This window comes from Myiozetetes cayanensis, unplaced genomic scaffold (assembly GCF_022539395.1).
Source record: "Myiozetetes cayanensis isolate MyiCay16 unplaced genomic scaffold, myiCay2020 scf7, whole genome shotgun sequence".
Lineage (NCBI taxonomy): Eukaryota > Metazoa > Chordata > Aves > Passeriformes > Tyrannidae > Myiozetetes > Myiozetetes cayanensis.
Genome location: NW_026087964.1, coordinates 8,900,312 through 8,912,385, shown reverse-complemented (window position 1 = coordinate 8,912,385; position 12,074 = coordinate 8,900,312). Strand labels below are relative to the sequence as shown.

The window sequence follows — 12,074 nt, the reverse complement described above, 5'->3', positions numbered from 1 at the left end:
AAACTTTACTGGAAAAAAAAGACCTTTTTGATTATATCAGTGCATTTAGTCTATATAAGAATAATGTGAATTATTCATCTTTTAACAGTATTTCTTTAATCACTTTTAATGGCAGTACCAAAGTTTCAGAGAAACTGTCAAACAGGGGTTTTTTTCAGCGGATAATACTGTGGACTTAGGGAGCTAGCATCTTAAGGTATTACGTTAATGGCTCCATAGCTCAAGTAACATTAGGGAGAGAGGGAGTGCAGTGAGCCAAGCAAAAACATTTCCCAGATTCTCCAGGTATGCCCATAAAATGTCCAGAAGTTTTGGTCATTTTCTGCCTTTTAATGTTTTGTTGCCTTGTGTTGTGATAGGCAGAAGTGTTTCATACATAGGCATAAATACATTTACTAGTATATTATCATCTTTTCGTTTCAATGAAATTATCATTTCAATTTTTGGAAGGAAGAAAAAAGGTGGTGGTTTTGTCTTATCTGTAAAACAGCAATATAGGAAGCTGCTTGGTAATTTCTGTAATCCTGAATAGGAGGATTTTCGTATGATATTTCACTGAATTTGTTTGGTGCTTAAGCAGTATCAGTTTTATTCCATTCACTGAGTGATCATGAATTTGCTTTGGCCTTTAGTGGCCAAACTGCTTTAAGTCAGGGATAGCACTGCTTGAAACCTGCTTTCATGTCAAGGCCTTGTCAATAACTTACTCTGGATTTCGGAATGTGCCATATTACACTTACTTTTTTCTGTTTCTCAGATGAGGTCAGCAGTGTTGTCATTGTCATAGGAGGGAAAAATTCAAGAAAACTTTAAACAGGAGGAGGTTTACCTGATCCTGCTAGATACCTGAAGACCAACAGCAACTAATTCATTGACCTGGCCAAATGTGTGGCAATTCCTTCTTGCTTCCAGTTCTTTCAGATCTTTCCATGCAGAAGATCAACTTACAACTATGTTCTTTAGTGCTAGGAGCAAATGTGACCTTTTGTTCAGAGAGAATTTATTTTAGCTGAGTTCGGGGGGTTGGGAGGGGAGAGAGAGAGGCAGAGAAAGAGAAGTATATTGCAGTAATTGAAGGAATTTTTGTTTCCTGTTTATTCTAGGTGGGGAAACACTACTTGAGATTAGCAGAAGAGGAGGATGAAGAACTTAACAATTGTAGTGCGGTTGACTGGTTCATCCTTGCTGCTAAGCAAGGTCGAAGAGAAGCTGTCAAACTCTTGCGTAGGTGCCTGGCAGACAGAAGAGGTATGGGTTGTCTGAGGCTTTCTGCTTGCACTTCCCACTTTATCTGAAATCATACTACATTCATTTTAACTCTGAAAAGAGCGGTTAAATGGTGATGGAAATTATCACGGCAAAATTATCTGAGTAATTTCTAACAGCCTATTCCAACTGGTAATTTAAAAAGCATTAATTACCTATACTGCTTATTAAAGCATTTTTATTAATTTTTTGCTTGAATTCCTTCATGAAATCCATGCTTGTTCTTCCCCTCCTCATCTTCCATCGAAGCTTCTTTTCTTTTACTGTGAAGGTCATACATAACTACACACCACCTACATATCTGCTGTCGTTTCGTTCTTTTGCCCCTCTCCAGCCAACTCCTAATTGATCTTTCTCAGTGTCTTCTCCCACTAAGATTCTCGTCTCTCTTCATGCTACTTCCCATGCTTGGAATCGTCTCTCCTTGTCTGCCAACTCTTTGAATTCTTATTTACAGGGGTAAAAAAAAAAAAAAAACAAGAAAAAAACCCCACCGACTTTCACTGAATTCTTGCTGCCTTTTACTTGTGACCCATGCACATCTACACTACCTTTTACCTGATCTGATGTACTTCAGAAGTGAAACAAGACATAATTATAATACATGTCTTGCACAGTCTTTGAAGTACAGTTTAAACTTAAGCAGTGTGTTTAGATTTTGATAAGCAGTGGGCACAGAAGGGCATTTGACTAATTTACTTAAGTGGTCAAAATGTGACTGAAACTTTAGAAGTTTCAGACTCAACTGAGAAAAATAAATTGTGAGCAAATCAGTCATTTCTGCATGGGTGTGGGATAATAGGGAGTAATGTATTTTTTTCTTTTCTTGAGGCATCACTTCTGAGAATGAGGAAGAAGTGAAAAAGTTATCATCTGAGACTGACTTGGAGAGAGCTGTGCGAAAAGCTGCCTTAGTCATGTATTGGAAATTAAACCCAAAAAAGAAGAAGCAGTTGGCAGTTTCTGAACTACTGGAAAATGTTGGGCAAGTTGATGATGGAGGTTTGTTTATGAACTGATTTATGGTATTCATAAAATGCAGACTTATGGGCAGAATACAGCTAGAGCATAAAGGGCATTATAAACAATTAGGCATGAGATAATAGTAAATATATTATCTACTTAAGAAAATGTAACCATATTAATGATTATAAACCTCTTTTAATAACAGTGCTCTCTGGACCAATGAAGTTAGTTTATAAGGGCCTACTCTTGCTGTACGTTGTTATTCAGTTAAACACTGACTCAAGTGACCAAATATTTAAAATATCTTCCTTTAACACTCACTGTCCTTGGGAGATAGGTATTTTATGGCTTTGCTGTATTTGATTTTCTTCCTATCATCATCCGGATGATACCTTATTAGATGTTTCAGTTTACCAACCCAGTCTTCAAGACACCTGGCTCACTCTGCCATCACAGCACTCCATGTTAGCTAAGTCAGTCCTGTTTCCTTTTCTAATACAGTAACAGGAATGTAGAAAACTGTATAGCTACTTCTTACCTGTTTATATGCAAGTCTGTCTTTTCCTGAGGAAATGCCATTCCCCAGATATTGCAGGTACTGTTTGATCACTTTGACTGCTTTGACTTTTCCTAAATTTCTGTTACTGAACCAGATGGTGAGAAGCAGCCTGGCCCGGTCCCAAAGTCTGTGCAGAAGCAGAGAAGAATGTTGGAGCGGTTGGTGAACAGTGAATGTGAGTGCATGCTGCTGCTTTCTCTCTTTGCCAGTGGTTTTGGTTTCTGTTTGGTTTTGCTAAACAGTTTTGTACTGCCAGAGTAAGAGTATATATTCTATACATATATATGTATATATTTTATATATATATACACACATATGCATAGAACTTTTGGATTGCCATAAACTGGTAGTGTCCTCTTCTTATATGTGCAGGTTTAATTACTGATCTGCATGTGAACTCACAGAAGACATCACCATTATAGACAACTGCTAAGAGGAGTTTGCATGTCATTTGTTACTTTTATATTCTTGCCCTTTCAGCACTTTAAGGTCCGTCCATTCAGCAAAAAAGATTTTGCACTTTCAATATTGTTTTTAGTTCTAAACTGCAGTAAGCTTTATGATTATAGTAATGGAATTAATTATGCAACTACTTAATGGAGACAGATCCCTCATTCTATTTGTCTTGCTTCTGTTTGCCCTTTCCTTATAATTAATATTTGTCTTTTCATATTTGTTCAATAAGTGATATAGGAAAGATGCACCAAGAGATTTCTCTCATAATTTAGGAGCAGCTCAGTTCGTGTATTGGGAAGAATTAAACCACTCAACACAGATAGGGTCAGATTTGTAGACCCAAATCTGTGAGTTTTGTAAGGTATGGTGGGGTGGGGGATTAGAATTGAAATAAAGTTCTCCTTAACCTTGCATAACTAAGAAATGCTAATGTGTTGTTGGGCTTTCAGGAGGAAAGTTAAATTGTTATATTAAGAAAACGAATTATCAATAATACAGCACGTGTAGTTTTTCAAGAACAATATCTAACAAGGTTCAATTAATCACTGTTGGGAAACCTCAGTTTCTTGAAATGCAGTAGGTCATATGAAATAGTTATGTGCAGTCTAGATCAGTTCTTGAAGGGCACTTCCAAATGTCACAAAGCATGTTATTTACTAATACATCTGTAGCTGAGAATACATGTAACTAAAATGTTACATGGATTAGTAAACCAAATCTGGGGGTTTGCAGGTTTAAACTCCTTGAAAGATTAGATTTACATTTCTTAGGTCAGTTTGGCCTTTACCTTTAAGGACTGTGTTCATTACACAGGTGATTTCTGAAAATAACATTCCTAAGAGTGGAATATTCCAGTCTTATGTTAAGTTTTGCAGAAGTAAAAGAGGATGGAAGAAATAATAATCTGAAGAGCAAACCTCTGGTCCTGTCAAACCTTCTGTGAGAGTACGTCAGATGTTCTTGTGACTTGTCTGCTATTTCTGGAAAGCTAGAAATAGTCCTTCAAGTTGAATTTCATCATCCAGCCGTTGTGTTGTAATGCAGATGTATTTGGGTTCGTTAGAGCTATGTTGCATTGGTTGTTCTTTCCAGTCCTGAGCTGAACTCGCCCATGCTGCTACTGTGCAAATCATTTTGTTCTGGATTCTTCAGTAGTTCAGAGAGTATTAGAAAAGGAACTGGCAGATATGATTTTTTTAAGGCTTAAATGGAAGATAAAATAACAGGACAGTAAATGAACTTACATTTAAGTGTAGGCAGAAATTGATGTGAATATTTTTCTTTTCCTGTGGTGGATGGAGGAGGCAGGGGAATTTGTCATAACCACATTGAAGAAAAATCTATGAATAATAAAGTGGAATCTACAACACGTGCTTTTTATATCAATTCAAGAGACACTTGGATGACAAAATACTAATAACATTTAAAAATGAAAATTTTTCATCAAACACTTAAAGTAGGAGCTGTTGCCTCTTCTCTAGAGAGCTTTTATCTTTTCATGGAGGAACAAGACAGCTGCAACTCTCCAGCATTTACTTCTCTAATTCACTGAGTTTCTCCATTTATCTTGCCAGCAGGAGATTCTTCCTTCGGTTTTAAGACATTGACAATACTTGGAAGATAGTCTTTAAGCCAGATACGTGTTTGCAGATATCTGATTTGGGTTATCCTTAATGGAGATATAACCAGAAAATTAGAGCTAACATTGTCAGTGGGCAGTTGTTGCATGCCTGAGAGGGTACATGTCATTGCATTTGATAGGCCATCTATACATAGTAAGTTAATAACTCCTTCCTTCTCAGGATGTCCCATGGTCCTTTAAAAGTGCCGCTAAGGTCTTTTTGTGAGATTCTAACCATGTCTGCTTGCTGATTCTATACCAATAGGACTATTTTAGCAATGTATAGTATGTCCCAATAAATTTAGATAAATTTCATATTAGGCTTGAAACCCCACACAGACAGCTAAAGAGTCTCACAGACTTCTTGGTGCAAGCAATGTTGCCTTACAGTCCGTGAATGGTAAGAATAGTTAGTGAAAATAAATCCTTTCTGGTTTCTTGGAAGGCATGCCAGATGATATTCTGTGGGACATAAGGGTTCATACAAGGAGGAGAGAGAGGTAAAAGTCCAAGCAAAAGGCAGCATCCATGTTACGAGATTAAAGCAAAAAAGAGTTTGTAAGCTGCTGGATTTCTGTTGAACTGTTTTATCACTCCTTTTCCTGTAATATGTATCTTGAGATAAACATTTTGTTCTGCATCTACAGTGTTTTCAGTATTAAATACTGTGATATTTCTGTGTAGTTTCTATGAATGTAGTGGTTTTTTAAATTAAAAAATTGATAGGCTCAAATCCACTAATCCTCTGATTTTAAATTTAATGAAGCAGTTCAGTTTTCTGTCTCTTTAAAATCTCAAACTAGTATTGAGCAGGCCAGCTTTCATAATTTAGTATCAGCTGACTAACTAAATTTACTGTGTAGGAGGCATGTTACAGATTTTTGTCATTCAATTCTTTCACATATACACCAATGTCATTTGCTTTAGTGTATGGAAGGAAAATCGCTGGTAATTATCCTCCTTTACAAACTGCATCAAGCTTGTCTGCCATAGGAACTGGCTAATCCATGCTAATGTGAGGAACTGGCTGTGCAAATAGTCTAAGCCAGTGTGTAAATCATCTTCAGTCTTGCAGCTTCTCTGGAGTTTTCAGAAGTAACCTCATGCCTCCCTTCTACTCACAGGAGTGGATAAGGATCTTCCAGGGCAGAGTGATAAATTTTGTCTCTGTGTCAGCTGAGCAAAGTCTGTTTTGTTGCTGGCTCTCTGTTTCACATCACAGTTGGTGCAGCTTGGGGAAGGCTCTTTGTATAGCCACATAGCACATTAAATTAATACTCTGTAAGTAATCCACATTTAGTCTTGTAGATATGAATAGTTGTGTAGTTCCCATAATTATATGTCTGTAACTTCTGAAATCAGAAAAATGACTGTTAAATGACAAATTAGAAGTCAGTTTTTCAGTTGATAATGTACAGATAATTCATTACTGTTCCTGTACAAATCTTTCTTTTCAGTGTGGCTGTTAAAGTTTTCTCTCAAGCAGATATAATAGTTTATGATTTAAAACTGTCATGACCTAGTCCAGTAGCCTTTTTTCCTCTGGAATATTTGCTCATAAGCTACATTCACTCACTCTGTTCTCTTACTTAACTTTATTATAAACTTACCTGCTGGTCTGACAAGATGTAGTCATATATGTCTGGCACAAGCAGCTTGTTGTTTTCAGCAGAGACCTCAGAACAAATTGTAAGATAAACCTGTGTTATCAGTAGCTCAGTTTTTGAAGATGAGTCTGGCAGGAAAGAAAATTAATATTCCAATTCATAATTAATACAATGTTGTGGTGATACTATTTTCACTTTATCTTTTTAGCTAAAAAATTTATTGCTTTGGATGATTTTGTTGAAATTACCAAGAAGTATGCGAAGGGAATCATCCCATCTAACCTGATTATGCAGGAAGAGGAAGATGATGAATTGGCAGGGAAGAGTCCTGAAGAGTTACCCCTGCGACTGAAGGTAAAAAGGCAATACTGAGCACATTATGTTGGGGAGCTTTTAATTTACACATCCCAGACAAGACAGATGTGACTTGCACTTCTCTCTCAATACTGATGTTTGATCTATATCAATCAGGACAAGAACTATTGCTGTAATTTATTTTTTTACTTGACTTCATACACATATATGTAGAGTTTCATATGTATGAGTCATATATTTAAAGGAAAGAGATAATGGTTTTCCCTGTAAGAGGGCAATCTACCTTCATTACATTTCAGTGAGGATTTACATGTACCTGTCATCACTGCCATATTTTTATTATAGATGTTATTACATGCTTCATATCTTTCTTATTTAAACAGGAGCAAGCAGGTGGGAAAAATTACCCATAGCCTTGAGGTGTGAAAAGGTTCTATTATGAAGGAATTCAGGAATGGTGGAACTTGCTGTTAGTTCCTACACTGATACTTCTCTAGGTAGTGAAAGAAGGGTGCATGCCTTCAATACTGGTATAAATTAAGTTTTGAGCAAGGTAGGGGGTTTCTGGCTGATGTCCTGGGAGTTTGTTGTAGTTTTGTTGTCCATTATCATATGGTAGGGGAAAAAGAGGGAGTGGGATGTTCATCTTTCCAAGCTTTTGAATAGCTCATGTTCTGAAAGAGATGCATTTATGAAGAACAGGGATACCTTCACAAATAAATAAGCTTCTGCCCAAGTCATTGTGTGTGTTGTCCCAGTTTATCACAGTGCACAGGTATTTGCTGGGGCATTCTTGCCCTTTCCCTTGAACTGATTAGTAAGATCTGGGAAAACACAAAACCTGTCATTTTATGGGGGAAGGAGGATTGATAGCATCATCTAATATGCAGTATTTGGATGCGTGTTTGAAAAATCATGTACCTTTTAATTGATCCTCTATAAAGTGTATGTTTGGTCATAGGGAGTGGATTCAATCCAGCAGTTCCTCTGTTGTCTGGTGGCTGTGTTGGAAAATGCCACATAAAATAAGTAGAATTATAAGATCCTCTACAGTTACAAGTTACAGTTGTGGAGTTATAAAGAATCACTAAATATGTAGTAATTAGTTAAACATATTGCTGCTGCTTCCAAATGAGATTTTGACAGCTGCATCCCTAGATGCTTGGGAAGAATTGTTTAAAGACAAACCACAGCTGTAAAGACTTGTTGTAGTTGCATATGAATCATAGGCACTACTTCCTATATGCATAGAATGTATAGCAGAATCCTTGCAGAATGTGCCAGTTACATCCTTTAAATCTACAGCACTCACAGCTCAAGTAATGACTTAAGATAGTGCAGGACTGCAGCCATGTAGTTTATCTTTGATATGAAGCTAGTGGAGCAGAATATTTGACCAGGAAGCTATTTAATTATATGTGTCAAAGGTAATGAAATACATCTTTCTTGAAATCAAAATCACCTCTGAGCTTCATCTGACTGAATTAATCAAAATAGAGATAATAATCTCAGACAGAGTAATCTTATTTTATTGGCAACATTGGTCTGAAATATAAATCTTTTCATGTCAGCTGAGGTTGAACAACTGGTTGCTACTGCTTCAACTGAGAATATCTGGGATGTAAAGATACAAAACTGCTCATTAATAAAATGCTTCTTTCTCTCTTTTCAGGTTGTAAAATATCCACTTCATGCCATTATGGAAATTAAAGAATACCTTATAGATATTGCCTCAAAGGCAGGAATGCATTGGCTGTCTACCATTGTTCCAACACACCACATCAATGCTCTCATCTTCTTCTTCATCATCAGTAATCTGACAATTGATTTTTTTGCCTTCATTATTCCATTAGTCATATTCTATTTGTCCTTCATTTCTATGGTAATTTGCACACTGAAAGTTTTTCAGGACAGTAAGGCTTGGGAAAACTTCCGTGCTTTGACTGACTTACTGCTTCGTTTTGAACCAAACCTAGATGTCGAGCAAGCTGAGGTGAACTTTGGATGGAATCATTTAGAGCCATACATCTATTTTTTACTGTCAGTATTCTTTGTCATTTTTTCCTTCCCTATAGCAAGCAAAGACTGTATACCATGCTCAGAGTTAGCTACTGTCTCAGTTTTCTTCACAGTGACAAGTTACCTGAGTTTAAGCACGTGTGCAGAGCCTTACACACGGAGGGCATTAATGACTGAGATAGCTGCAGGTTGCTTATCCCTATTGCAGGTATTACCTGGGAATTTTGGCTACTTGAAATTCTTAGGTAAAACCTTCTTTACTGTTCCTGTAGGCCATTTCTTTGTGATAAATGTAAGCATCCCGTGCCTTCTGTTTTTGTACTTGTTCTATCTTTTCTTTAGAATGGCACAGCTACGGAATTTTAAAGGCACCTACTGCTACCTGGTCCCATATCTGGTCTGCTTTATGTGGTGTGAACTCTCCGTGGTCATTCTACGGGAGTCCTCTGGCATTGGGCTTGTTCGTGCATCAATTGGTTATTTTCTGTTTCTCTTTGCACTTCCAGTGCTGGGCGTAGGCATTGCACTGATGTGTCTTATCCACTTCATTAAGTGGTTTTTGTCTCTGGAGCTCATGAAAATTGTGGTGACCCTTGTTCTGTGTGCCGTCCCTCTGCTGTTTCGGTGGTGGACAAAGGTTAACTTCTCCGTAGTGGAAGTGGTTAAATCGCTCACTCGAAGCTCGATAGTGAAGCTCATTCTGGTGTGGATCACGGCTGTGGTGCTGTTCTGTTGGTTCTATGTGTATCGATCAGAGGGGATGAAAGTTTACAACTCCACCTTGACGTGGAATCAGTATGCTTTCCTCTGCGGACCCCGGGCGTGGAAGGAGACTAACATGGCACGCACCCAGATTTTGTGCAGTCACCTGGAAGGACACAGAGTGACGTGGACTGGGCGGTTCAAATACGTGCGCGTGACAGAGATCGACAACAGTGCAGAATCCGCAATAAATATGCTTCCGTTTTTTATTGGTGATTGGATGAGATGCTTGTATGGTGAAACTTACCCTCTCTGTGATCCCAAAAATGTTACACTGGAGGAGGAGGAATTGTGTCGCCTGAAATATTTGACAAAGCATAACTGCCACATGAAAATGTTTGATCGGTACAAATTTGAAATAACTGTGGGCATGCCTTTCAGTAGCAAAAACGGAAGCAAGCCTATAGAGGAGGATGATATAACCAAAGATATTGTGCTGAAGGCAAGCAATGAGTTTAAAAAAGTGTTGTTGAACTTGAGGCAAGGGAGTATAATTGAATTCAGCACAATTCTGGAGGGTCGTCTTGGCAGTAAATGGCCTGTCTTTGAACTGAAAGCAATCACTTGCTTGAATTGCATGTCTAAACTTTTACCTGCAGGGAGGCACGTGAAAATAGAGCATGACTGGAGGAGCACAGTGCATAAAGCCATTAAATTCGCTTTTGATTTTTTCTTTTTCCCATTCCTGTCAGCTGCATAATGAGCTCTCATATTAGTTCAGTGGTGTCTTCAGTATACATTTATTGCATTTACACTACCAAAGGTTTGGCATCTTAAAAGGTAAAAAAACCGACAAAAATCCACCTTCCTGTAGCAATGCTCAAAATGTATGCTAATGCAGAGCATTGCTTGAGTTTTGTAAGTGTGCACACTGTATCCTGACTTTAAACCCTGTATGACTGAAGTAATATATACTGGTTTAATACTGTAAATGGATGCAGGGGATTGCTGCTGACTAATTGCATGGAGACTGTTTTGTCCAAAATGGATATATATTTGCCTGTGGTACAACACTAGATGCATTCATTTGCTCCATGTTAAAAGCACTTTACTCATTAAGTATTCACAATGTGCCCATTTGTGTTTTCACAGTTATGATCTAGAATAGGTAGCTGACAACAGCTTATGTTGCATTTATTGCTTATATTTATTTGGTGTTTTCTAGAAAAAAAGTGATCTTAGAGTCAGTACCTGGTGGTGATATCTGCGTACAGAAATCACTGTTTCACTATTTGTCCAGAAGATAGTGACTATTGTTTTCTGAAAGGGCACAACATTTCACACCCCAGTAAGGTTTTAAAAAGTCCTTAAGCTTCTATTTTGCATTAAATGTGGTGTACAAAATTTTCTATTTGTTCTGATTGGTTATGATAGTTACACTAAGGTACAATCCGTGCTGGTGTGTGAAAGGCAAACACCAGAGAGTAAGGCTGGTCTTGGAATGGTACCAGTAATGGACAAGCCAAAGCAACTGAAATTGTACTTAAAAGTCCACAGTGAAAACTGAAATAGAATGTTTGTTTAATGATTTTTATTGTGCAAATAAACATAAAATACAGACTTGAATTAAATGGGTTCAATGTTAGTTCATTATGCTTTGGCATTGTGAGCAGTTGTGTTGTGCTGATAGCAGCTTTCACTGAAAACCACAATTTAGAATGTTTAAAATGTTCTGGTGTGAGATACTTGAAGTTGTAATTGACATTTTTAAAGCCATCAGTAAAATCTGGTATGGCAGGTGAAGCTTTTGTAGCTGTGAAGTCTACAAACGCTGCTTCCCCCTGCTTTCGTTGTAACTTGTGACCTTTTCTGAGCCCTGCATAGCTGTAGGTCACAGATACATCACACCATTTCCCTGACTACTCCACGGATCCTGCTTTAGATCCTGCCTTTCCATACCAGTCATCCCTGGGACCAGGGAGAAGTGTTGTCGGTGAAAACCCAATAGAGAAGGGAAAACTTTTGGGGACAGGGAGGCATTTGGCAGCACTCCACTAGGATCACTCTGTTGAACATCGCCCAGGGCTGCAGTTGGGAAGAGGCCAAAGGCACCATCAGACCTGCTGCCCAGTTCCCATGGCAGAGGCCTTCACCATCCACAGCCCTGTAGTCATGCTTCAGCCCATCAGAAATACCTGTGAAGGAGAATCATGTCCTCGAGGTGCTTCATTGTAGTTTTGAAATCTTGTCAACCTTTTCTGTTTCCATCTGAGGAAAAGGAGGAAGGCAGCAAGTAAATGTAAATTTTGACATATTTTCACTTACCTAGTCCCATTTTGGCTGGAAATAAGCCAAACCTAGCCCTTTTGAACCTCCTTTTGTTAGAACATGCATGGGCTTTTTTAAATACCCAACTGGCTCTGAAATTAAAATGCAAAAGATTATTTTTTCTTTTTTTTTTTCCCTTTCATATACACAATGGTGAAATTTCATATGTTTGTCAGGAGAAAAAGAGACAACAGTCTTGGTATTCATAACTAATGATAACATTTCTCCTTTTAGC

The 12,074-nt window shown here is 37.9% G+C and overlaps 1 protein-coding gene across 1 annotated transcript in view; it reads left to right on the top strand.

Moving 5' to 3' along the window:
• WFS1 (wolframin ER transmembrane glycoprotein) overlaps window positions 1-11,142 on the top strand; it is a 32,983-nt gene extending 21,841 nt beyond the window's left edge. Inside the window, exons 4-8 of the mRNA XM_050338467.1 lie at window positions 1,104-1,248; window positions 2,098-2,268; window positions 2,886-2,966; window positions 6,684-6,829; window positions 8,463-11,142. Coding sequence (XP_050194424.1) covers window positions 1,104-1,248; window positions 2,098-2,268; window positions 2,886-2,966; window positions 6,684-6,829; window positions 8,463-10,271 — 2,352 coding nt within the window. The 3' untranslated portion in view covers window positions 10,272-11,142. The remainder of the gene's footprint in view (window positions 1-1,103; window positions 1,249-2,097; window positions 2,269-2,885; window positions 2,967-6,683; window positions 6,830-8,462) is intronic.
• Window positions 11,143-12,074: the final 932 nt, after the last annotated feature.